General features: G+C 33.7%; 4 protein-coding genes across 7 annotated transcripts in view; 2 read left to right on the plus strand and 2 right to left on the minus strand.

The window, feature by feature from the left end:
• The window catches only part of LOC123315270 (endochitinase A), a 55,715-nt gene extending 34,639 nt beyond the window's left edge, over window positions 1–21,076 (plus strand). For both annotated transcript variants that reach the window (XM_044900910.1, XM_044900911.1), the window contains exons 3-9: window positions 15,502–18,286; window positions 18,579–18,888; window positions 18,951–19,021; window positions 19,284–19,501; window positions 19,887–20,017; window positions 20,076–20,270; window positions 20,443–21,076. In XM_044900910.1, the coding sequence (XP_044756845.1) occupies window positions 15,502–18,286; window positions 18,579–18,888; window positions 18,951–19,021; window positions 19,284–19,501; window positions 19,887–20,017; window positions 20,076–20,270; window positions 20,443–20,616 (3,884 nt within the window). In that variant the 3' untranslated portion in view covers window positions 20,617–21,076. The remainder of the gene's footprint in view (window positions 1–15,501; window positions 18,287–18,578; window positions 18,889–18,950; window positions 19,022–19,283; window positions 19,502–19,886; window positions 20,018–20,075; window positions 20,271–20,442) is intronic.
• A 1,684-nt stretch (window positions 21,077–22,760) lies between these two features.
• LOC123315048 (serine--tRNA ligase, mitochondrial) lies at window positions 22,761–24,258 on the minus strand. The gene is made up of 3 exons (XM_044900593.1): window positions 23,605–24,258; window positions 23,368–23,555; window positions 22,761–23,248 (listed from the first exon to the last, which is right to left on the minus strand). Exons 1-3 carry the CDS (start codon window positions 24,175–24,177, stop codon window positions 22,765–22,767), a joined length of 1,245 nt encoding a protein of 414 aa, XP_044756528.1. The 5' UTR covers window positions 24,178–24,258; the 3' UTR covers window positions 22,761–22,764.
• Window positions 24,259–24,408: 150 nt separating this feature from the next.
• On the plus strand, window positions 24,409–26,753 carry LOC123315533 (protoporphyrinogen oxidase). The gene has a single exon (XM_044901261.1). It carries the CDS (start codon window positions 24,546–24,548, stop codon window positions 25,950–25,952), a length of 1,407 nt encoding a protein of 468 aa, XP_044757196.1. The 5' UTR covers window positions 24,409–24,545; the 3' UTR covers window positions 25,953–26,753.
• On the minus strand, window positions 25,746–27,825 carry LOC123315535 (transcription initiation factor TFIID subunit 13). Of its 3 annotated transcripts, XR_006537965.1 has the most exons (5): window positions 27,719–27,825; window positions 27,470–27,651; window positions 27,096–27,253; window positions 26,922–26,995; window positions 25,746–25,934 (listed from the first exon to the last, which is right to left on the minus strand). XR_006537965.1 is itself a non-coding variant. In XM_044901263.1 (4 exons), the coding sequence occupies exons 1-4, from the start codon at window positions 27,746–27,748 to the stop codon at window positions 25,912–25,914; spliced, it is 393 nt and encodes a 130-aa protein (XP_044757198.1). In that variant the 5' UTR covers window positions 27,749–27,825; the 3' UTR covers window positions 25,746–25,911. The 3 variants fall into 3 exon arrangements, 2 of the variants coding, with proteins under 2 accessions (XP_044757198.1, XP_044757197.1); XM_044901263.1 differs by lacking the exon at window positions 26,922–26,995; XM_044901262.1 differs by lacking the exons at window positions 25,746–25,934; window positions 26,922–26,995 and adding an exon at window positions 26,498–26,785 and having other exon boundaries at window positions 27,719–27,824.
• Window positions 27,826–27,914: the final 89 nt, after the last annotated feature.

Here is a 27,914-nt window from a genome sequence, read left to right on the forward strand (position 1 = left end):
CACGTTACTATCGACATATCGAAAACCTAAACGAAAATTCTTGCCCCATCGATTAATTTCATCTACAAAAACGTGAAAAAAATTTACTATATTTCACAACTCATATCTCAGAAGAGGTGAACATTTGACACCGTCTTCTCATGAAACATACATCATACATTTCATTATACATAATTCTAGCACATTGACCAACTAAAAATAATAATTTTCCACTTTTCATGAACCGCTTTCACACTGAAATTGGATGACAGATACCCAGAAAAATGTTCAAAAGCGCCATTGAATTATTTTTGGACGAGACCATCTATTAAACGCACATTCTGTAAACACAATAGGATCCTTTTCAACCCCAATACCGAAAGTCCGACCTCTCCTATATACACCACCTCCAAAATAATTCATTTTCCTGTGGTGTCGTTTCCTGGGAGACTCTTCCTCCATTCATAGTGAAGCAATAGCACCTACGCCCCAACAACGGACGAAGTCGAATAATGGAAAATATTCCTGAAGCATTCCTGATTTTTTTCGATTGTGGAGGAAAATGATGATTTATAGGGTGCAACACCAGATACTGACAAGTTTTATCGAGAAGTGAAAAGAGCCGAGCAATGAACGCAACATTACTATATTTCATGCAGTTCAGCCTTGACAGGAGGTATTCCATTAAATTTTCACACTTGAAAGGAGTGATTGAAAATTGGATAGTCCATTCACATGCACGTTTTATGGACCCACCTCATATCTACATTTTATTACCAACATCAATCCTTCAATTGTGGCTAGTTTGAAACCTGACAGTGCTCGTAATATTCTTTATCTATCACGTCCTTTTGCACATTATTTGCATTTCCATATCTTAGGATCACGTGGCGCTTTCCAATAAAAAAAGTGCTGGTATTTAGGAATGAATAGAAGGAACTAACAGCGAATGGCGAACCAAGGGTTCTAGAAAGGTATACATACTTAACTTTTCTATATGTTTTCACTGGTTTTATTAATCTGGAGAAATCTTTAACCAAATCGTGGTTTCTTGGTAATCTTTCAAGTTTTAACACGTAAGTTATAGTTTGATTCCTTCATCGAAATATTGAATTTCTTGTTATCGATTTTCACAGAAAAGGATGAAATTTTGATCTCGCAAAAATGATATGTTGATATTGGTAAAATAGCAACTTATATTAGAACTCAAAAAACAGATTATTTATATATATGATTTCCACAAAAATGACTTTTCAAATCACTACCCTTGTTTCGCTATCACAATAGCATCTTAAGGGGAAGTAATACCTCAAGAATTTCCATTCAAAAACGGCATTCACTAGTTCCTAATTTACGCTTTCAATTTCTTACTTGAAGCCTTGTTTTATTTTTATTTGAAGTTAAAGGACGTCTTGATGTCACCCCGTCTCTTTTTTTCTAATTTAGTTGTTTTTTCATGAGAAAAAAAAAACTTGAACTTTAGTGTGGATAAAACTTTTTTCACAATTATTTTTCGACGTTTTTTCTACATATTTCGATAAAAATGATGACGGGGTGACATCGGCGATTCAATATTTTATATAATGCAAAGATTTTCATAGCGATATATGGCAAAATTACGCTGAAATTCAGGAATAACTGAAAATTATTCAATATTCCTAATATTACCTCTCACGTGGTAATTTCTACTTTTCAACTGAATCAATACGTACTACAGGCTATTGCTCAAAGATGTGACACATTTTCGTATTTTGGGTAGCATCCGCAAAGCAACCAATGTCGATCGTCTTGATCTCAAATCGTATGTAATACTTCCCCATAAGGTGGGTGAAGATAAACTTACCTACATCTTAAGATGCTATTGTCAAAGTGAAACAAGTATTAAAACTCATTTTTGTAAAATCATATAATCTGTTTGAAGTTCAATTATGAATTTCTATCAAGTATCGGTTATATCAATCCAATACATAATTGAATTACATATTATTTATATCTTCGGTATTTAGTATTTTGCACAAAAATTCTGGAACAATTTTATTTTAATTTTAAATTACGCAGCTTTTCATGTATGATTGAGAAAAGACGGTCTGTTACTGAGGATGATCTGGTCAGTGTTAAATTCTTTTTAACAACACTTTTTAATATAGGGATGAAATTGTTTAACTCATTGAATTCCAGTTTTTTTTACTTCTTTATGTAATTTGATGTCAATGACATACACTTCAGGGGTAATTGATGTTTTTGAATTGTAATGAAAAAAATGCCTTTCTGGTATAGGGTGGTGATTGATGAATTATCTTATTGAATCTTCGAATTCAATAAAATCAACGATGCAATCTCTATAATGAAAATTTCTCCAAGAATTATCACTTGGGAGAAGGAGGCAAGAAATGGATATTAAATATTAAAAAATTCATTTATATGGCTTAGGTTTCAACCATCTTCCAATGAGCTTTCTTTCTTCGGACAATACGTAATGCTTTCTCAGTTTGTTCTAAAACTAAAACATTTTCGTAATTTTTACATTCTACGACAAGTCAAAATTCCAAATTCCAGTCCTGATATTCTTATTATAACGAAGATTTCCGAGAGCTTTTGAACTCTTCCCTTCCGGAAGAAAAATGAAATAATTTCTGTCATTGACCTCGGTTAAAATTTTGACCTGCAGCTCCGAAGACATAAAAAGTGTTAAAGCTGTATGCGGAAATCGTTTAATGGTACTATTAAAAATGACCATTATCTGTAAAATTCGGTAATTAAGTTTTGAGTACTATACATTTTCGCAGAATCACACAGTGAATCCCGAATAACAGTAGGAATATTGCAGTGATAAAAGGAAATGCATGAAGATTATGCTTCATTTGATGTGCATCAAATCTGTAAAATCCCATATACATTTCAGACAAAAGGGTGTACAATATAGGAAAAAATCGTTCAATCCAGATGTCCTTTTGTAAATTCTTTTGATCCTGTTGAGTCCTGATTCGAAACATTGTTTTTTCCAAAGGAAGAAGAAACGCATTTTTAAGCTTGTTGATGTAGTCAAAGTAGAACACGATACTCTTCATCCATAGAGAAACTTAATAATATCGTTTAGTATTATTCAGTGGTTACACGATGATGATATACAATAATACAAATGAACCTTCAATGAATGAACAGAATGTACGAGTAACCGGAGTCATTTCTAATGGAGTTGTTACGTATAAATTAAATCGTTCCAAAATATATTACGAAATATTACAGCTAACAGTACAACAGAACGACCAATTGTATAACCCAAATATTAATGGTCTCAATTTCAACTTTGCAGTTCAGCCGGTAGCCATGGCAGAGTGAGATTTTGAAACGTCATTTCTCGTTTCCTGTCGATTTCGTTGTTGAAATAATAAGCTTAGTTTTTGTGTATAGGGTGTGTGCCAGTTGAAACACCCCACCCTCCACTATACTCAAGGTCGAGCATATTGAAAAATCAGGATTAAGATTCTTTTTTTGTATAGAATCAAATAAATGAATTCCTTTCAAAAATTACAATTTTTTAGTTTTCAAATCTTCAATTATTTGAATAAATTACTTTATAAAGGGTTTATTTAATTTCTATCAATAAGGAATGGAAAAGATATAATGACATTAATTCGATTATCCTAAGGTCTTATAAACACTCCCAAAATATGAACATCGTAAATAAAAAAATCAGTATTCCCATTTGAAAAAATATCTGTGTAGCATTTAGGTATTGACTCGCACTATACAGGGTGTCTGTAAACAAATGCGAAGGACTTAGGGAGATGATTCCTCGATGAAAATAAGCTGTGGTAGCTCCTATAAAGTTTTTTCAAAATCGTCCTCTCTTCCAAGATACAGCCTCTGCTCTGAAAGGCGATGACGAGTTGACAGTTTTTAAATTTTTTTACGGGTTCTAAAAAGACTGAGTCGTAAAACTATAGATAATATGAAGCACTTAGTAACTGTTACTAACACAATTTTTTTTTGATCTCTTTATTCAATTATTAGTGGTCGAAAATAACAACCCCTTATGATTTTTCTTCGGAAATTGTTTTCGTGGGATAGATTTTCGAAAAATAAAATTATCTTATTCAATTCTGGAGAAAAAGTAGTCTCTTTACAAATTTTGATACAGTCGATACTTTTCTCGGAAAAAACAAAAACTTACAAGCAGTATACGAAGGTCTATGAGGCAGAGAGTTGATGCTCGTATAGCAGGAGGTAGTCATTCTATGTCACTTACACGTTGAAATGAAATGAACAGTGATCAGAACTGTTTGTAAGTTTTTATTTATTCCGAGAAAAGTATCGACTGTATCGAAAATTTGCAACAAACTTTTTTCTCCAGAATTGAAGGGAAAGCATAAAAGAATTTCATTTTTCGAAAATCTATCCCGAGAAAACAATTTTTGAAGGGATTGTTATTTTCAATCCCTAATAATAAAGTTATGAGAATTGTGTGAGTAATATCTACTTAGTGCTTCATATAATGTATAGTTTTATGACTCAATGTTTTTTAGAACCTGTAAAAAAAATTTAAAAGTGTCAACTGGTCATCGCCTTCCAAAGACTGTATCTTGGAAGGAAGGTCGGTTTCGAGAAAAATTTATTGGAACTACCCTGCTTATTTTCATCGAGGAATCATCTCCCTAAATCCTTCGCATTTGTTTACAAACACCCTGTATAAGGAAAATATTATTTGTACTAGTCAGTTAGATAAATCAACTTGGTCCATGGTACTGGACAAGCAACTGTTGTGAATTTCAAAAAGGTGTGAATTAATTTTACTCATTTAAGTATCTTGGGGGAGAATTCCCATCAAGCAAAGACCGATATAATAGAAGATTTGAAAATATCAGTTCTCCTTCTTCGAAATCGTCAACCTACACGTTGAGAAACCACTCATTCCATCGATTTAAATTAATAACTTCAGACCTTATTGCAAAATTCAATGATATCTGAAGAACTTTCCACTGGTTTTCCCAGTTTCATTATACTTCACAGCGGTTCAAATCTTGGCAGATGTTCAGAAAACTTATCATATTGGCAAAAGTTTCGGCGTGATTTTCAAAAAAAAAAACAAGGATAGATGATATTATTTCATTCCATCATCGCAAAATATCAACTCCATATCTATTGAGGAACTGTTGAATGTTTACGTCTATACGGGAATATTCGACTTCCTAAATAGAATCAGAACGGAAACAAATCTAATAAAGGAAAGAATGTACCTCAATGGCCAACCTACCTACATACAACTCCCAATATGCTCGACAAGAAGGAACAGTTATTTATTCATTTCGTTATACAATACAGTTCTCTAATGTCCCTGAAAATTGAAAATTACCTCAGCAACGCTCACTGCATGGAAGGTTCACATCAAGGAGTGTTATTCAACATTCCACGCTAGATTTTCAAAGCTGTTATTACCCTACCATTCTAGGGTTCCAAGAGGATGACATTTTAGAGATGCATTTATAATTAATGTTCTTAATGAAAATGAGTTGACGACCTAATTGGATTGACCGCCTTTTTCATGTCGCTTTCAAAACCATTAATCTAAAGTGAATCAGAAGAGCACAGTGTTGAGATGAATAAGAAACATGCTTTGAATGATCTTGATTCTATTCAATGGGTGAGTAATTATACCTCATACGAAGAATCGGCGTTTACTGGAAGGTTATGTCTATGAAATTTATAGGATCTGCATGATGATGCAGATATGCTCGTTACGCTTTTATTTTTATTGGTTAGATTTGACCAGGAAAGGGTTGTGCCAACCATATAATCCTTAGGTTCATTTCATTTGATTTGATCGTACTTCTTACTGGTAGCATACAATTAGTGCAAATATAGGTAGGGTATTTGAAAATGATTGATGATGATTATAAAATTATAAAACAAGCTGATCAAAAAGAATTATGATTACAGTTTTTTCCCCATTTCATATGGTATATGTATGGAAAAAGATCATCCCTTCGGTAGTAGACATCTTGAGTATTCCAAATTAAATAAGATCTAGTCCTAGTCATTTCAGTGTTCGGTAAATGACAGTGGCAACCTAGTGGTATTTTGACCTCCTTATATTTTCACGTTCAATTCCGACAGAGTTGCACAACTAAACATGTTTTGAACGTTGATCAACTTGATATTACTTCACATTGTTTTGTGTGTAGCACTAGAGCAAGTCACTCTGAACATAAACTGTTACTTCTTGGTCCTTGAAACTGCATGATAATCAGAGTATTCAATTCAATCCAACTTGTTAATGGAAATCGAATGCGAATATATTGCTGAAACTTGCGAACCATGAATGGAAGTTTACAAACATCTGCTTGCTTCAAGATATACTCTTGTTTTTGAAAAAATAGCAATATTTTCACCCTTAAAGGACTTCGAAGGAGTTGACACCGAAAAAACATTCTTCATATTGTTGATGTTTTTAGGAGGGACATTTTTTTAATCAAAATACTTTGTGAATATGAATATTTACACACCATAAAAGGGTGTAAGAGTGAAAACGTTTTTTTATACAGCGAAGCACGTGTAGTGGTAAACTTAACTCAGACTTTTAAGCTATCAGGAACACTTTGAAATTTTTCTCTGAACATTTTTACTATTCTTATTTCTAACCTATTCATGTAGAAAATTCATGTATATACCAGAACAAGTATCATAACTGGTTATTTGTTAATATCTGTTCTTCACTTAATTGTATTTAAGTTTCATGATTGTTATTGAAGACATTTACAACATGCCTGTTGCCTGAATATCTGAACTCTATAGAAGATTTTTCTAGAGTGAAAGTGCAAGATTTGTCGAATCAAATTCAAACAAAACAGGCGGATTCAAGAACATTCGATGCGTTTCTGCATTCTTTTTAGCTTCTTTCCACTTTCTGAAATCGATGGACCATAACATTTAAGCGTGTCTTGATGATACAATACAAGAGAACGTTCAAATTAAGAATCGATTTAACGCCACTTTCCACACAGCGAATAGGTGGAAGAAAATCAAACTCTAGCATCTCCAATCTTCATTCTCGATGAAGGAAGGTGTCTGTCCTAATCTCGTATCTGATTAATTAAGAACTTGCGCTCTCATGTTAATTATATGCATGGGCTGGAATTGATTTGGTATATGGAAAACTAGAACTCCACTCGAGCCAGCAAGATTTGAACATTTCGCTTAATGCGAACGTTCGTAGTTCAGATGATTCGATAATTTAGTCTGAAGATCTGAATATCCTCGTCCTTATATCGTTGAATATGTTCTTACGAGACAGAGGTTGTCACGACGACAGTCTCTAGCAGATTTCTGGTTTTGGGGATCATTATAGGAAGATGAGGTTTGCACCTTCCAGGGGTTCATCGTGTCGTCATAACGCTCTCTGAGATAAAGCTGAAGACAATGTTACTTTATTAAGTGAGTTTCGTGGTTATCCTGTGAGCTATTTCGAAGAAATAACTATTATAAGGAAAACTATTGGGGGGATTATTTAATGGGAGCCTTTTTCGGCGCTTTTTATACAGGGTGTCCCAAAACTAGTGAATCAAACGTCACACCACGATAGAGTAGATCAAATACTATCGAACGACATCCACAACAGTTGAGCGAAAATGTACTGTTTCTGAAAAAACCTAACCTAAAGTTGCCGGTTTTCGAAATATTTTTTCAATCACAATGCCAATTTGTGATTAAGGATAGCGTTTTTCTCCCATATTGTCATCCCTATAGAGGGCGTTTATTCTGAGTAATAAAAACCATGTAGAAAAAACAATTTTTTTAATTTACATTTACTTAGGTTATCGATTAACTACTTAAAATAATTTCAATTAGGGGATAAAACAACAATCTGAGTTCAATATGATTTAAAATCGATATCCCTTTTCACAAACTGGCCCTGTGATTAAGAAAAATAGTTCGAAAATCGGCAACTTTAGATATTTTAATGAAATTCTGATTATTTTGGATATGGTACATTTTCGTTGAACTAATTTTGTCATTCGATATTTGGTATACTCTATCGTGGTGTGACGTTTGATTCACTAACTTTGGGACACTCTGTAGATCAAGATTGTGCAAATTTTCATTCGCAATAATAATTAGTGGCAAGCTGGTCTTTATACCCTCTATATTACAGGTCGATTTCAGATTCATCCTATTTAATAACACTGATAAATATTGATAAGAAACACTGCTCCATTATTGCAGGACCTTGTATCAAGTAATATGAAGGCGAAAAATAAATAAACTTCAATTAGAAACATGCTTTATTCAGTTTTTATTGGTAAATTTTAACATATCTCATATACAGGGCGAATCTTTAATTCGTACAAATATTTTAACAGTAGATTCTTGAGGTAAAAAAAAACACTTTTTTCTATAGGTATCATTTTTTCCGATTCGGCCCTGATAAAAAAGTATAGCCATTTTAAGTTTTAATAATGTGCTATGCCACCTCTTGAAAAACAAAATTACCTTCAGAATAATTTGCTAAATCTGTTACACTCCACATATGTAGATCTTTTAAACAGAGTTGTATTCAGTATTCAGTACCCAATTCTTCAAATTTCACAGATGCTTTTAAATTTTTTAACATCAAATTACTCAAAAACGGCAAAACGGCGCATTATAGGAGAAAATACTTTTATTTTACAAAACGTTCTAAATATTCATTAGATAGCGTCCAACTTAGTAAAAAAGTTGGGTTTTTTGAATTTTTGGTATTTTTATGGTACGTAATGGTCATAATGACAAAACTGGAAGACGTGGGTGATATCTTGTGATCGGAAATGAATGAAATTCATTCCATTCGATAAAACCGTTTGTGAGATTAACACAAACATGAAATTTTTTTATGGTTTTTCAACAACCTGTATCTTTTAAACCGAGCCCATTAGGAAAAAATGGTAAAAGGAAGTTTATCTTGTGGCTTCAAGAATCAACTGTTAAAATATTTGTACGAGTCAAAGATTCATCCTGCCGTATACAGAGTTGGGTATAAGTCTTGAATAAAATCGATATTTCTTCGACTAATAGCACAAAATTAAAACGCTGAAACCCATCAATTGATTTTCAATTACTTACCCTCATTTTATGCCAATAACGTTGAATGTTTTTCTTCAACCCCTTAGCTGCACCCCGACCAACTTTCGTTTTTCAAATGGAAACTTGAACCATGTGTGTGAAGCAAACAAGAAATGAAATCCAACCATGATCTACGATTTTTCAAAGTTAGCCAAGATCATCTTCATGTACTGAACATTCTTTGTGTGAAAATCTAAGGACAAAAAAAAACGACAATCCCTTCAAGGGAGTTTTTCAAACAAGCCAGTCTTCAACAGATGGTTTCAGATTGAAGGATCGATAATTCCGAAAATTTTATAACGAGCTCGTTATTCTCCATCCTGTAGGGGGATGGACGATTTGCTTTTGAATTCGATTCACCCCACATCTGCAACATTCACATGCTATTGAGAATTTCCGTCCGTTTTGGATCTGATCTCAACAAAGCCGATTTGTTAACAATAGGAATCGATCAGATTTCCCGCTAATAGAAAAAAAAAACAATTACGAATACTCCACAGACAGATCCTGGAAGCTGCATTGGGCGCCAGGACTACAAGCTATTTTCAGAACATTCTTACGGAAAGAATGGAAGGATTCCTTTTCGTTTCCGAACGAGAATTAACTATTGTTCAAAATATATAGGCAGAGAGATAAATGTAGGATTTTCTCGTTTTCCTTAAAAATCTAACATCAACGATACAATGATTTTGATTTTGAACTAGGTTTGTTGAAAGATTTGATGAAAAATTATTTTATGCAGTTCATCAGAAGAAAGCTGTGTATTCGATTTCAACCGAATATTATATTATTTGGCTCGGGTTATATCCATACTCATTCGTTCTATTCTATTTTTCATTATTTTTTATTGGAAAAGGAGGATATCATACGGATACAAATGTTATTGGTGGAAGATAACTTCATCTTTATTCGAAGGCTATAGTCTTTAAATACCCATGTTAATAATCAATTTGCTTTCTGGTCTGGTGAATCAAGCTAAAAAAGGACGAATGCATATGGAAAAGCTAAAAACTCAAATGCATTATTTTCATTAACATGAGTTATTAACATCTTCATATGGGGAAGATAAACTAATCAAAAAGCTTTGGAAAACCCCTTTTCATAATGAATTGATATCCATTTTGGTTGAAAATATACCTACCTAGATATATAAATAACCGTACAAGGTGGGCAAAATTCGTTGTCTACTGAGAGGATCTCGAGAACTATAGCAGCTAGAAGAAAACGGATGACACATTTCCGAGTTCATTTTCGGAGAAACAAAGAATGGTGAAAACCACAGTCTTCTACGATACTTCGTTTTTGAGTTTGACAATTTCGTAAAGTTCTCGTAACTTTTTTGTCTTTGAAGTAACAAACCTGAAACTTGCATGAAAAAAGATCTCGAGAATGTGTTATCCGTTTTCTTTTACCTGCTATAGTTCTCGAGATCCCCTCAGTAGACAACGAATTTTGACCACCCTGTACATCTTAGTAAATAAGTATTTGAATGTCTCAATAAAAAAACTCGAATTGGAAATATCAAAATATTGAGAATAAATTGAATTGCAATATAGTAATACAATTACTTTATCCAAAAAATAATTTTGATTCTATAGAGCTGTATCCCTATATGGATTATTTTGTAGGGAGTAGGTACACTCATAAATTAATTTCAGACGTGCTCATAATGAGATAAAACAAATATTGGGTCAACATTATCTAATATATTCCAATAGTAGGAAGCTCTGGGCAACTGCTACTATAGTTTCTAATAGAAAGGCGAAGACAAATATTTATACTTTCCTTAATTAAAATGGCCCCTTTGAAATTTGCTTAATATAACAAGATGGCTTACTCGCAAGCCCGGAATCGATTATTGCTGCCTCTAACAAATTTTACATCGAAATGATCTCCCATTCTGAACCATACTCGTGGAGATAACTTTTCAGGTACCTATTCATACAATCCTGGGAAATGTATAAGTGGAATTAGTCCGTTACATACTCTGCCTTGGTAATTAATACAATACTCAGGTATTTTATAACATATGACGGTATGTGTAAATTAGACAGAATTTGAGAATACATACCTAGTGAATTAAAAACAAATATTCTGACGAGACACCAAAGAAAAAAAATTTGAGATGAAAATCATTGGCAAATGCTTGATAGCAAAAGACTACATTTGCATGGCTAAATTTGTTATTTTTGCGATTTTCAACAATATCACGAATAATAGTCAGAAGATTAATAAAGATCCCGTATTTTTCCTACAGGTGAAGAACTTTGTTTTACATAAGTGTGTTACTTCGTGATTCCGAGTGGTTCAAAATAATTTCTGAAAAAAAAAACAATAGACTAGAATTTGATTATGTACTATCAAATACAAAATAATTGTTGGAATACCTTCTTCGTGACTCTTGTCTCTTTCACCTTCCAAAACGTTATTGTTGAAGCATTCTTCCAATTGACCGTAAGCTATTGTTATGCTTCCGAAGCAATGATTCGGTAGTGCATCGAAAAATTTCAATCAAGTACGTGAAGAATGGGGTCCTTCAAATATCCATTAGGTTCAAATTGGACACCTCATATGATTACGTCTGCGAGACGAATTGAATCACGTCACATGATTATGAATTTGAATGCAATGATAATGGAGAACGAAAGGAGCAATTTTCTGCGTATCCCATCTAATTTGATGGCGTTACACATATAAGTTTTTTTGATCGTTAGATTACGAGTCGATTGATCGTTTCAAAACTTAATAACTTCATTATTACAGGCCGATGAGCAAATTGGTTTAATGTAGATATTTACAAAAATAGACACATTATGGAAGTATCTCCAAGAGTTCAAGACATTTTGGAGGATTTAGTATGAAGCTTATTATTTTCATGTGTCAATGTTGAATTCTGTTGGATTATGAGATCTCTGATTGCTGTTTTGTTTCATTGTTTCCAGTATAAATCTCTAAATTTAAAACAACAACAAAATTTGGAGCTCTCTCTACATTTTTAACATGAATGTTTTGAGCTACTGAGAGATTCTGGAAACGAATGAAAAACGCTGCAAATTCCACAAAAAACATCATTAATTCCAAGGTCCTTCAAATATTTAAAATTTTCCTTCTTCAATTACCAAATTTCAATAAAAAATTTTTACTCCAGCAAACGGTGCATCTATACATTTTTCTAAACCATGCTTTTACATCGTTGTTCCAAGGTTTAACCAGAAATTCCTGCGTGAATATTATGTGATGTTGAGTAACTCCATCATAGAGCGAGTTCTTTGGAATAAATTCATCATGTACTCATTCTCAACCAAATGGTATTTCTGTTAACACTTCTGGGTGATTCGCTAGTTCTATTCAGATCGTAATATTTGTTGATTTTATGATTTTAAATCAGCGGGAATTATGGGTCTGAATTAATTTCGTTGATTATTGCCTAAAAGGGAAATATGTACAGGTTGGGCAAAATTGGTGATATCTGAACTACAAATTCCAACTAGATAGAGGAAAATGCATGGCACATTACGGACGTCATTTTTTGTGAAACTAATAATGCCATCACTGCATACCTCTATTTCAACTTTGGTCATTATCTCCGTTTCTGTTTGTGCTAGGATTTTGGAATAAAAACAATATACATCATACACTTATTTGATAGCAATCCAGTGGCGTACTAAAATTTTTTCCAACAGGTATATTTGCTGAGCTGTAATATAACGATGTGTTTTTCTTATGAAAACAGTATGTACTTATTTTGAAAGACTGAGGGCGATGTATGATATATTTCTGAAACGAAAAAAAAGAGGGTTCTTTCTAAGCCAATTTAAAATACCGCTTACATACGAAAATACACAACTTAATGTTATAGTTCAGTAAATGAATCTGCTGGATAAAATCAAATTACGCCACTGGATTGCTATCAAAAAAATGTTCCCATCATGTTTTTATTCCAACATCCTAGCACAAACAGAAACGGAGATAATGACCAAAGTTGAAATCACCAAATTATAGGCCAAATTTCAATTTTGGCCTATAACTCGAAAACAAAAGAAGATAGTGGAATGCAGTTGATGGCATTATGAGTTTCTCGAAAAAAGACTAACGTCTTTTCCTTATTCATTTTCCTCTATCTTGTTGGGTTAAAAAGTCGTAGTTCAGGTATCACCAATTTTGCCCACCCTGTAGGTACTCCTCAAATTTATGAATGCATGTTTTTCCTGAATTACGTTCAGTAGGATCGACAGAAAGAACATCATCTTTCCTGTAAAACAAAGGTACTAAATAGTGCCTTTGTTCACTTTTTAATATCACCACCTGTACATAATAAGAATTAGACATCGATGTTCCATTATTTAGATAACACAAACCAAGTTTACTTTCATAGGTACAGTAAATGGCATCGTCTATTGTTTCTACAAAGTTCCTCAGGCCCCTGGGTCACCGTCATTAGAAGATACGTGCCTGGAATCCCAGATTCATTTAGGGTTCTAGGTTCTATCAATAACTTGTCACCTCCCGAAGACATTTCCATTTCCACGTAGGAAGTAGGCACTTGGAGAACTAATCGAGAAACTTTCATAATAAAATATTGGAGTTCTCCGCAATCAACAAATCACGGCACGTCACGAAAACCAATTTTCAATAAACTAGGTATTGATTTAGACGCATTTCGGGAATCCACAAATTTCGAGAAGAAATTTATTGCTATGGGCCCCGTGTATGAGATATATTGGAAATAGACTGGAAACTGATATAATATAGCACGTTCTGCGGAGAGCAGAAGTTAAATGATTCCCAGTTTTCCAATACGGAAGGTAAATCCGTATTTACAGTACCGTCGCGCCGTAGTTTCATTTCCCGAACGGGTTCAATTGGAAATATTACAAATTGCGGCAGTTATAAATAAATTTGGTTTCTGTGTGACATTTGAACTCCATGTACAAATCATTCGGGCATCAGATAAATTCAGAATCTCTGCCAGTCCATTTTTTTTTAATTATATTTAATATTCATAGCCATGCAGCTTTAACCTCTTTACGTAAAAATCGTATAAATGTATAAAAAGCTATTTAAAGAGAATAAGTGATATAACGTGTGTCCAAAAGAATTCCTATAGTCTAATTGGCGACCAATTTTTTGGACACTCGTTATAATATCAAATGATCATTAGGATTTTCGTTCATAATCGGATTCTTTACTCAATATTCGAATTGGATCTGTTCAAATTATTATTCATCATCCAAATTGAATTTTCTAGACCAGAAATCGCTTTTAAATCATTTATCAGCCCGATATCACTTGAAATATTGTTCCCAAAGGTGAGGCTTTTTTTGAGAGAAGGTAGAACTCATCAAAACAAGTCGTTCAACCAAAAATTGTCTCAGCCAAGATGGATGAGATACAACCCCTAGATTTCTAGATGTTCAACAAAATTTCATTGAATTGCAATTACGGGACTGTGGAAGGTGACTCCGGCATCGCAAAAACGAAACAAAACATAAACATATGTCTGGACAATAAATGGTTTAGTACCAAGTTCGTCGGATTAGATACATCAGGTCACTTTTGACAGAATAATAATTGTTGTATCGTGCAATTTAGGGTGAAAAAAGAAATGTTGAAAATCGAGGCAGATTCTTGAAAGTAATTATGTTAGTTATGTTGAAAAAGTGCTATTGTGTTTCCCATTTTTAAGACGATTGTTGGAATGTTAGAACAAGAAGGTTGTGATGCCAGTTGTGAAAAAATTCGTGAATAACTTAGACTAATTTTATTGGTGCGATTTTGAAGTATTATTCTATTTTTTACACTTGTGTCCTCTCTGTGTCTCTTCTGTGAGTTGGTATCGTAATGAGCCATTTCATAAAATCGTGTTACTAAAAAATAATGAGAACAATTCGGCAATCCTAAGTTTCCATTTTCATTACCACGTAAATATCGAACGAGTCAATATCCTAAACCACAGCCTTCTTATGAAGACGGCTGTGCCTAAACGAAACCACTTGGTCGAATCAGGAAATAAGTTTTTCCCACTGGCTTGCGATAATTCAGCTAACAAACGGTCTATGGTCGTATTAGGATCTATGTCACTAATCATTTTCATTTTTTTTTCAACTTTGTCATTTTGAAAGTTTTGTTTAGGTGATTTTTGATTAAACGCTTTATTTTGACCAGTTCTACCTTCTGTTGAATAAAAAGCCTCTCCTTCAAATACACTCTGTATAGATACTGATTCACTAAGAAATCTCAACATTATAAGTTGGAGAGGGAATCAAAATTTGTTATCAAATTTGACTGAAATGCAGTAATCGTTATTTATTTTTGGTGTTGTGATTCATATATGACACGAAGTAATGCCAGATATCTATAACCTGTTTTCTCATCGAACTGACTAGATAATTATTCGATTGATGACTGTTATTTTCTTCTTTACAGCTCAACAATACATCTTGGATCCCAGACTACAGTTCCAACCACAAGATGACTACTACACTCAAAACAAACCAATCGAGTTCCAGCAACACTTTCCAGGATTTTCATCGTTCGATCCATATTTGCCACAAAGGGATCTACAAACATCTGATGTACCCGTTCACCTTCAGAAAACCTTACCTCAATATAGATTCACTTCTAAGGAGCAGTTAACCAAAAACGAATTACCTTACCATAATACTCTTCTATTCAGGCCCGACCATGAAAGGGTATCTCAGAACGTAGCGCCTTCGACACATAGACCGAATTATTCACATTTTCTGTCTAAGAATCATCACGTGAATCCATCTGAGACTGAAACATTCCTAGGCCAAGTCACACTAGATAACTCTTTCGGAAGTTTGGACAACTTCTACAAGAATCATGACACCAGGAATCGAAAAATTGAAGAAGTGAAACCTATACCTCCCAAAATATTGAGACAGCATACTAGAATACTGGCGCCTGATCCAGAGGACAAACAGAATCAACTGCAGGAAAACAAATATTTCGTTAACGAAAACGGTGAAGTCTTTTCGACAACATCAACCGCACCAAAAAATGTTTTCCCTCCAAGGCGACTTTCCACAAAATTGGAAGTAGAAAGTGAAGATCCTAATTCACGGGAATACCCGAGGAACAACATCATTAATTATGATAAGTCATCATACTTGTCACGTTCTCAAGATCAAGATTTCAATTCCGCGAATAACTTCGACCTGACAGATTACGACTATGTCGATGAAACGAAAAGTGTGACTACTCCAAAATCTATTAGAAGTACCACGTATAGATCTGCAGATATTTCAAATAAAAGTGAAGAAAGAAAAAACGCAAAAGAAAGGATAAATAAATCACTTAAGCCAGTTGACGAGAAAAAAGAAACTATACAAAAGTTCAGTGAACCTGTAGTATCTGTTGTAACAACAAAAAGTGTGATAAATAATACCATAATCGCTACGCAAATGCCACCTGTAACTTCTGAAAGTACCACGCAACCTCACTTCGAAAACTCCACTGACTCTTGGGTCGTTGTAGCATCTGTACAAACCAGCAAAAGTATATCTGGAGCACACTATCTTCCTTCTTCTGTAGTGGCTCAAGAAGAAAGATTCGCCCTTCTGAACGAAAAAAACCACAGGGAAAGCCAAGAGGAAGAAGCCTCCACTGAAGATTATTCCAGTTATGAAGAGTATGACAACGAAAGTTCAACTGAGGAAATAACAACCATGACACCCATGAAGCATTCTACCGAAAGTTTAATAGATAAGTTGGACAGGGTACAATCTGACCTATCTAGCGGTCTATTGACTGGAGGTTATAAAAATGAAGATAATAACATAGCGGTCATAACCGAGAATATGACTGACAAAATCCATATGGCAGAAATAACCGAATCTCCAACAGAGGCGTCACAGCTCTTTCCATCTATTAGTAAAAGTAATATTCCAGTAATCAAGAAGTTCTCATCAAAATCTCGACCGCCTACCTCTAGCTTATACCCAAAAAGAAAACCTCAAATACCTAAGAAAGCGAATGTAACACAAAAGCCTATCTCGACAACGAACGAGTCAGCTGTAAGTACTGAACCAAAGATTATTGTTGCTAAACCGGATGCTTTTCTGCCTCCTGGATACAAGGCCTCCTCAGAAAGGGATAACAGCTCTGATCTAGTGGCAGAATTATTGCGAAAATTCAGGGAAAGCACGAAGAAAACAAATGAGGAGAGTGAACAGAAATCTGATGAAAGTAAATCAATAAATAGTACTTCTGCAGACACACCCCTTCATAGATTCGGGTCATCACAACAAACAGCAGCCAAGAACTCGAAAAATCTTGAGAGTGGTGAACAGAATTCCACATCGCCTTTCGATTCCTTGTTGAAGATCGCAAAGCCTGTCGATATACATAACTTCCTTCCTCCTGGGTATAAACCTCAGAAAGAAACATCATCAAATCCCATTGAGTTGGTATCGCAAAAAACCAAGGACGATTTAAGTGCCTTTCTCCCTTCAGGGAATACACAGAAACCTAACGCTACATCTGGTTCTTCTCTAGTAGATGAATTATTGAATAAAACGAAAAAAGATGACATCAGCGCTTTCCTACCCCCTGGTTTCAAGCTCCCGTCTGCTTCTACAAAGAAGCCATCTGTAGAAGGAATTTTAAATAAAGCAAAAGAGGACGATATAAGTTCATTTTTGCCTCCAGGTTTCAAAACACCAAGTGCTTCTGCAACAAAGAAACCAAACAAAATCGACGACATATTACAAAATTCTAAAGAAGATGACATCAGTGCTTTTCTACCACCAGGATACAAAGCCAAGTCAACGCAAACCACTCCAAAATCCAATATCGATGATATAATCGAAAAGTCCAAAAAGGATGATATAAGTGCATTCTTGCCGCCAGGTTTCAAACCAAGATTCACAACTCGCAAACCAGTATCAAAAGCGGTTATTGAAACAGAAGATTTGCCAACAAGTCTCTTGCCAAGTGGATATAAGCCTCGTAAAAATGGAGCTCTCGAAAATGACAAAATGATATCGTCGACAGAGAAGACTATCACACTATCTATGTCTACTACTACAGCTGCAACAACTACTAAAGGAAGCTTGAAGGTAGTTTTTCCAAGCAGGCCAGGTGGTAAAAGAATAAACCATAAACTCACAACTCCTAAACCTAGAGAAGAGCGAAAAGAAGTTACTCAGGCTGTAGCTCCTACGATTCACAAAGGGTGGCCTACAAGGTTAGTATATTATGTAAATCTTCTTTAGAGTGGTTAAGTTTCTTGCCACATTGCGGCTCTTTCAATTCTGTAGTAGAAATTGAGCTCCTATGATGAAGACGAATAAATACGAAATTATGGTCAGCATAGACTCTGAGTAAAAAGGGGTAGACCCTTTTTACTCATATTTTACTCATAAATAATGATTAAGGCATAGTATTTGTTAATTCTATCAAGGTATTATTGAAAATAAAATTAATTTTCCATTCGTGATCGGAATCACCCAAATGTATGTACGATATTATAATTTTAGAGCTACAACCGAGTTCACTGGTTGGCCGACACCATCGACCACTCCAATTTCGATAGAAAAACTATTGGAATCTGTTCAAAGAGCCTCTCCAACTAGTTCGGAACCAGAAAACATAACTACAACATCCACAACTCAAACAACAGTAACATCTACAACAACAACTCAGAAACCTACGACACCTGGAGTGTGTGAGGAGGAATGTGATCTCGTTGGTACCATAAAATTAGTTGATGGGGTTAAATGGGTACCAGAACTTTTAGATAGAAATACCAAAGAATGGCAGATTTTAGCTAATGAAGTCCAATCTCAGGTAAATTTTGCATTTTATTGGAAAATTCTTCGAAATCATCACTAAAATGCGATTATTTTCAGTTGGAGGAGGTATACAGTAAATCAGGAACTCTCAATAGTTTGTTCAAGAATTTAAGGATTGATGGATTCAGGTAAGACGACAAACTTGTTGTTCACTTTTGAATATGACGCGCCCTATCGTCTTTTATTTTGCCATTCATATTCTCTATATCCTCTCCTTTCTCTATCCTTATCACTCCCTCTTTTCAATCTTTCACGTGTTTCTCCCTTTTTCAATTGTTTCATTTTTTTTCGATCGTTTCGCCCATATCTACATATCCAAGTAAAAGCTGAGCGAAACGCTCCAAAAAAAAATCGTTACCCTACTTTCTTTTCATAAGATTTTTTTTTCAGCGAAGGAAGCGTTTTAGTGGATTATTTAGTTGAAATGCAGAATACAGATATGCATATAAGCACTTCACAAATGAAAAAACTTTTCAATGAGGCACTTGAAAGTACTTTAGTTAAATCCACACTCCGAGAAGGAAAAGCATTGAATGATACAGTAAAATACGTGGAAAAAGCTAAACTAGGCAAATTCATCATAGATCCGATGTACACAGATTTCATAGGTAAATAAATGATTTTTGATTATATTTTGAAAAAAAATTTCAGTCGCAAAACGTAAATAGGTATATAAAAAAGGCGAACTATTTATTATTATACTTATTTCCTAATAATTAAATTAAAACTAGTAAGCCCATAGTTCTAGCTTTTTGTTGAATTTCACTTTCGTTTTTTGACAGGGCTCGGGCCAACGGCCCTCGCGCGGGCCTTTTTGTGACTCGCTAGCAGTTCGACCTCAGACCTCTCTTATTAATATTTTAGTACTTGTTTATAATTCGATTTGATTAAACTAAAATACCTTCGAAACGATCTTACTATTGAAATTGATTCTAGTATTTCAACATTAGTTTGAAAAACCATAATAATCATTTCATTTACAATTTTTTTTAGTTGTACCGAAACAATTAGCTCCTACAGTAGGATATACGGAAGATGATCTTCTGTTGCCCCAATGGGCTATTGCTGTTATTGTCATAGGCTTGGCTTCTCTTCTTTTCGTCATCATATTTGGAGTCACTGTTGTAAGTTGTTAGCTTTAAAATGCTTATAATTTATATCATGAATATAATCGGTTTTCAGCTTGTGAATCGATCCAAAAATGCTAAGAAGAAAATGCCTACACCACTTACTGATGATATGCTCAATGAATTGAATAAGAATCATATGGGAGGATATGATAATTATGGAATAGAAGATCCCTATAGCGTGGAAGCTGGTTTCTGGGATCCCAGAAGAATGGATGCTCATAGAGATTACAATAAATTACCCAAAAAGGTATGAAAGTAGGTTGCAAATGTGGGATCTACAGATAACGCCATGCATTCAAAGATGTCTTTACGTTTCGAGATATTTCAGATTCAGGTTTTCTTCATTTTCGCTCACACATTTTCTTCCGGTTTACTTCATTCCTAATACGTATATTCTTCTAATCTTTGACTTATTTAAGGGTTCCTCTGGATCAATACATGACAACAGTATGACGAACCTATACGACAGTTGGAATTCTCAAAACAATGGTTATTACAATAATTCTGCAGGGAGTTATTACGGTCATCACACAGGACCTGGTAGCAGCCATAGGTTATACGAAAGAAGACGATCATACGACACGAATTTTTAAAGAACTGACTTTTATTCTTAGTCCATTTAAAATTAATGGGTTGCAGATTTTCGACAAAATACACCATTTGTATATATAAATTCGAATAATAGAGAGTAGAGAAGAATATAGTGTGACTGCAGTGAAGAAGAGACGTTTGAAAGAATGAATGTATCGATGTAAATAAGTTTTAGTGTATTTTAAATATCTGGTAATAGATCTTAAGCAAATGTAGGTGTGCGAATATGATATATTATAATAATATATAGGTACAGAAAAATGTGCTTCAATTGAAAATTGATTCGATTTAATGTTTATTAAGTTTGAGTATCCCTGTCTTCCTTAATATTTGGAAATCTGCAACTCGTCATTATCGATTTATATTTGTTAGAGAAAAATACTCCAATATTTAATTTAAGAACGAAATTTATACATGTATATTATTTAATAGTTTTCAAGGATTAAACTATTTTACCATAAATCGTTGATGCCCACCTCTTGTCCTATTATCATAAAAGAGTCTCATTTAAGACATAAGACAAATCTACGAAGAAATCAAAAAAGCTTTGAAAGATTCTAAGAAGTGTTCAGCTGCTGACTAGTTATGAGTAGTTGCAAACATTTCGTTTACCTATATAAGATAATGTAGCGATCTCCCTTCTGAAAGTTCTCAAATATTATGATAGAATTATTTCAAGTATCAAAAAGAGTATGGATAACAAGACAAGGGCATTTAGCGGAAGAAGAAATAAATGAGTTCTACCTCGTCGTTATGGGTCACATCTTATTTTTACTCTTTCTACTTATATTGTCAGGGAATGGGGACCAAAAGGGCCACAAAGCTCAAATTTTTCTTGGAATGGGCCACCTTTATTTTTTCCTTCATAATTACGTGTTATAATGAAGAAAATATGTCAATCTGATTGATACATTTACTTAGAAATTCATAAAAAATAACAACTATGGCTTTACCAGTGGGTTTTATGAGACTTTGATTGTCCGATCAACGATTTGACAGTCAGTAGATTTCTAAAACGAAATCACTGGAAACCTTTTCATTTCTCAATATATTGAAGAAGTAGCAATTGAGAATAATCCAATTGACGTATGAACATCATAATTTTTGATGCGAAAATGATAATCTCAATGATCATGAGTGAATTATCGATTGAAAACAAATTGACGTCTATTCGTCATTCAAGCGTTGATTCCCCGATCAAGCTTCATGAAACCCGAGATAAGTTGATTAAATTATATAACTATATGAAGAAAAATTTAAATTATGCCCTGAAGGACTTTAACTTTTATCTCTACAAAGATAAAGTTTAATTATGAGATAATACACACAATAACACCAGGTAGGTAAAGCGTTTTACCGATTTTCATAATATGAGCCGCATGCCAAAAAAAGGGTGTGTGTATATAATTATACCTTATACAGATTTTCGGCATCTGAGACATTCCGTTTCCACCCCCCACCGGTGGGTATGAATGGTGATGGATTTTTATTTCTTTCCCTCACATATTATTTTTTTGTTCTTATCGTTTGAGCCACCGAGTTTAACAGCGCGACAAGTAGCTAGTACTAGACCAATCGCTGGAAACTTCCGTATACCGACCCCACAGGTAAAACAGTGCTCCGTGCTTTACTTGAGAACCTCCGTGTCAACCCCTTTATCTTAATTCTACCACTTTTAGGAGTACAATTTCTAGCTGGAGTGAAAACACCTCAGAAGCAGAAACCAGAGTGGTAAACTATTGTGCACCCTTTCCCCTTATATTATATTTTTCTAGGATTGAAAATGTTTTTTCTCAGGGTCGAAAAATCTGTCTTGGAATCGAAACCCATTTTTCTTTGGGGTGGACAAATATGTTTTTCGGGCTCTGAAATTTTTTCCTTGGCTTCAAAAATATATTGTTTTTCGTGGTTGAAACGTGATTTTTCTTGAGGTCGAAAAATGTTTCTCCCTGAGCCAAATTTTTTTTTCTCCGGAATCGAGCATTATATTTTGTCAGGATCAAACAATATTTATCATTTAACTACTTCTTATGTTTATCTCATCATTTGTATTCCAACTATTCAAGTGTAGTCGTAACCTGTATTTTGCAAACAACATGGGAATTTGATTATGCCTAACATATTAATGGAAAATAATAAAACAAAATAACTTATTTTTTACTTTTAATCAATTTAAGTTGGGGTATGCCTGTTTGCTTCTTTATAGTTTCTTGCCCATACATATATTTATGCAAAACTTTTGGTATTTCAATAATGCCTTTCTCCATCTGTCCTGTTTCAGTTATAGCTATTAATAATCTAGGGATAGCTGATGCAGTGCCATTCAGAGTATGTACAAACTTCACTTCACCATTTTTTCTATACTTTATCCCCAATCTTCTTGACTGATAATCAGTACAATTACTGCAGCTAGAAATCTCTCCAAAAGTGCCCCTTCCTGGAAGCCATACTTCTATATCATATTTTCTATATGCAGGTGCTCCAAGTTCATAAGGAGGCATATCAAGGACTTGCATATGCAGGTTTAGTGGACTAAAATGTTGTTCCTGAATATCTCTGATATATTCTAGCATAGAATCAGATTGCTCAGGAGTTACTATCACAAACATTTCAACCTTTGTGAATTCATGCACCCTAGAAAAAAATTGGAAATCATTCTTCATTTTTTTTATTTTACAACAGAAACCAATGAAAATATATTTTACTTCTTGTATATAATATGAGGCATATAATAGAATCTGTATCATGGTTACCTATAAAGTCCTTTCTCTTCAGCTAAATTTGAAGTTTCAGCTCTATAACATCTGCTCACGGCTGCTAACTTAAGGGGAAGTTCTGCTTCCTCAAAAACATGATTTTGAAATAATCCAGCAAGTGACATTTCTGAAGTACCAGATAAACACAATGCTGACTTATGCAATTTTTTATCTAAAAAGAACACCTAGAATATGAACTCAAGAAATTCAAAGAATCCAAATTTATTTACTTACTTGGTTTCTCACACCTGATGTGAGAAGACCACAATTCTCAACAAGTTCTTTAGGAATCAAATCAGGAACTGAGATAAGTTCGAAGTTATGAGTTAACAATGTTTTCAAGGCATATTGTACGAGAGCCTTTTCTAAACTTGCCATAGCTCCTAAGAGATAGTAACCTTTGCTACCAGAGTAATTCCCTAGCTGCTCTGTTCTTACAAGATTCATCCGTTTTGTTATCTCTTGAAATTCCAAAGGCTTGAAATCAAATACTTTTTTTTCTCCAATTAATTTGATCTTCTTTGGATCACCATCTGAGTATTTCATTACATCAGGATGTGTTTTATTGGGAATCTTTAAGATTTCTGAAAGCAATTGATTTTCGATATCTATTTTCTCTCCATTGTTTGATAACTTGTATCTATCATACAAATCGCATACAAGTTTTATATTTCCAACCCCTTTTCTCTGAGTTATATTCTGCTCGATTTCTTCTAAGTTTTCTCTTGAGCAAACATAATTAAGATCAAAATTACTCAGCCGCGAATAAAAACGCTGAAAATATCTTGATGTCTTTCGTTTCAACATAACTGAACCATTTTCATTATACTTGTTGAACCATAATAAAAATAAAAATCAGTTTTCCAATTGAGTGAATTGAGGTTATCTTTTATTTTTCTCGAAGTGAAAAGTTAAGAGCACAGAGACAGAACACTAAAAGCAAAGATTATAGAGTAGGTTCTCTCTAGTTCTCTAAAAGCAAAGAGTTCCTCTTTGACTAAAGTCACTAAAGTGCATTGAACTTTCTTTAGTTCAATGCTAAAGTGTGTGCTTCGTAGAGAAAGTGAGCTCCAGAGACAACTTTCTCTATGGTGATCTCTTGATCACATGAATAACAAACAATCACAAAGAGGAATGTTTTGTTACTTTTGAGATTAAATTTTCAAATTTTCGCCATGACAGTTCATATACTTGGAGGAGGAATAAGTGGATTGTCCGCAGCATTTTACCTGTGTAAAAAGATTCCCCCTAATACGATTTCAATATGGGAAGCTAGTAAAAGAACAGGAGGCTGGATTCAAACTCATAAAACAGACACAGGCATTTTATTTGAACAAGCTGCTAGAACCCTACGACCTCGATCAGAAACTGGAACGAATACATTAAATCTTATTGAAGAACTACAATTGATTGGTGAAATAAGACCCATATATTCAAGTAGCCCTGCAGCTAAAAATCGCCTTATATATGTAAATGGAAAACTACATACGTTACCTTCATCACTGTTGGGTCTCTTTAGAACACAATCACCATTTTCTAAGCCTCTTATTGTGAATTTCATCAACGAACATAAACAGCCCATAAAGAAAGTGGTAGACGAATCTATTTATGATTTTATGAATCGAAGATTTGGTAGTGAAGTAGCCGATTATTTGATGAGTCCATTAATATGTGGTATTTGTGCCGGCAACTCAAAGGAAATTAGTGTTAATTTCTTGGCAACACAATTATTTCAATATGAACAAAACTATGGCAGTATAACAAGGGGATTATTGCATAACATTTTTTCCTCAAAGAAAAATGTCCATAAATCAGCATTACTTGATAGGGTTAAAAGTGAAAAATGGAGTGTGTATTCATTTAAGAACGGACTAGAAACGTTACCAAGTACATTGGAAAATGTGATAAGTTCTCATGGAGTCGAAATAAATCTGAATACAAAATGTGATAAGGTTGAATTTTTCGGGAAAGAGGTTATAATCCACAATCAACATACTTCAGTCAAGTCTAAGCATTTGTTCAGTACGTTATTGTCAGAAATATTTGCTTTATTGATTTCAGATCAGCATCCAAAGTTATCCGTTCTGTTAAAACAAATTCAGAGTGTTGATGTTGCAGTTGTTAACTTGCACTTCAAGGGTAATCTCATCAAGAACCCGGCATTTGGCTTGTTGGTTCCTCCTCAAGAAAATTTACCTATATTAGGAATAATTTTTGATAGTTGTTGCTTTAGTCAGAAAAATGATACAGTTCTAACGGTAATGATGGGTGGATACTGGTTTAAAAGAAACTTTGAAAATTTCAAGACAGATGAGGAATTTTTTGATGTTGCTTTGGCTCACGTCAAAAAGATCTTAAAAATTGATGAAGAACCATTAGAGTACAAAGTTAATATATTAAAAAATTGTATTCCTCAATATACAGTAGGACATAGAGAGACAGTCAATAAAATAAAAGATTATGTTGAAAGTTCTAATCTGCCTTTATCACTATGTGGTATGTCTTATGATGGGGTAGGAGTTAACGATGTTATTCTGTCAGCTAAGAAATCTGTTGAAAGTTTTCTGCAAAAAAATAGTTGATTTATATCCATATTATGAATAAAGTTGGTGGGGAGTTTTTAATATTTGATATATATTTTTTTAATACTCCTCCACTGAGACAATATGAATTCTCATGGCTGTAGCATGATGTAAGCATTTTGCAAATGTTTTTTAAGCAATCGGTTATTTTATGGTGAAAAAAATCTCAAGTTACTACTACATATTTCATAGGTACTCTCTTTGGAGATAATCTGTCTGTTCCGATATTGCTGAACAGTACCATCAGTATTTGAGAGACAATGCCTATTGGTCCAGTCGTTCGAGTTCTAGTGTTATTCGATTGTGGGCCAGTAAAACCAGCAATATCGGAACAGGCCCAATATATCTCATGATGAAAAGTCTCAAAATATGCAGATTGTAGAGATTAAAAATCGAGAATCATTCGAAATTGATAGCATGATTTGGAAGTAGTTATGGAATGTGTTTTTTTTATGAGGTCATATTCAAAATGATGTAGTATTTTCCCGATATTCAAGAACTTTACAAAGGAAATGTCAATCTCACTTCAGGAACAAAGAAACATATTTAGCAAAGCTTTATATTCTTCTCTTCTAAATAGATCATCTAATGACGTACATAAAAAAAAGAAAACCGAGAGTATCAGTTTTCAAATGTTTTTCATATAGAGTAAAAAATTCAGAGCAACACGAAATACTTGACACAGAAAATTTTAAAACTGATGTTTTCTGTGAAGCATCATAACTTTTGTTTTCATATTTGTACTTGTTATTTTTGGCTTGGATAAAAATTTTTGAATCCCTAATTATAAAAATCATATTATTCAGCCTTTTCTTCTTCCACTTGATTCAAACCTGAAAGTACAAAGCTTTATCAACAAATGAGGCTTAAATCAATTTTTTATCTACAGAACAATCATTACTTACATATGCCAAACTCAAACACTACAAACAATTAAGGGAAATCAGTAAAAGAAAAAATGTTTCTCACATTGCATATTAACCTCCAATCACAACTAAGGAAAACAAGAAATAAAATGTAGAAAACACTTTAATAGCCAAGTTCTACAAAAAAAATAAAAAAAAAATAAAAGGAAAACATTCCAAAAGTAAACAAAATCTAATTTCAGAATGAACATGCATCCAAATTTTTACTTTATATTACCTGCAAATTTTATTTCATCAAAAGCTTTTCGTGCTCTCTTCAATTCTTCATTCATTGTCAGAAGATCTTTAACACGGGCATATTTGCGTGGATCTTTTCTAACTAGATAAACAATATCTTCTACAGACACCCTCCCAGTTTTTCCTATTTCCATAGCTCTGAAAATTTATTTGAGAATAGCTGAATAGTTATTTCATTTGGAACATTAAATTAACGTCAAATGATTGATTTAGGTAATTGAATTTTTGTGAAACCTGCCATGAGTATAGAAATTTTTCTCCATGTACGACGATCTTCATTTCAATTCAAGAGTGAAGTTATTTTCATATGCGGTATGGCATAATAAAATGGTCAATTGGAAAAACAGTCCTTACCTGTGTGTCATTTCAGTTATGAATTCAATAACAAGATCCTCTATTATATCAACACTTTCAGTGTAAGGATTTTGATCATCTCCAAATCCATACATCATACAACGTAACTCTTTACTAAAGAGACGTTTTCTTCCTGCACTGCATAAGGCTAATGTGGTTTCTGCTGCTTCATCTTCTTCAAACTATATAATGTACAAAATGAGGTAATTTAATTCTACATTAAATGCAAATAATCAAAATTTACACTACCTGCTCAAAATTTTCTTCATTGTTCGCCATTGTCGATAAAATTTTTGTCACTTATCAATCAAACTTTCTCATATTATGTGTGTTTGTGTGTTAATTATAACTTTTTGTTATTACCAAGTTATGTCAATAAACAAAACAGAGGAACAAAAAACCAAAGAAAAAACAAAGTATCGAGCACAGAGTTTCAAGTAAAACG

This window comes from Coccinella septempunctata, chromosome 6, assembly GCF_907165205.1.
Source record: "Coccinella septempunctata chromosome 6, icCocSept1.1, whole genome shotgun sequence".
In the NCBI taxonomy this organism is placed as follows: Eukaryota; Metazoa; Arthropoda; class Insecta; order Coleoptera; family Coccinellidae; genus Coccinella; species Coccinella septempunctata.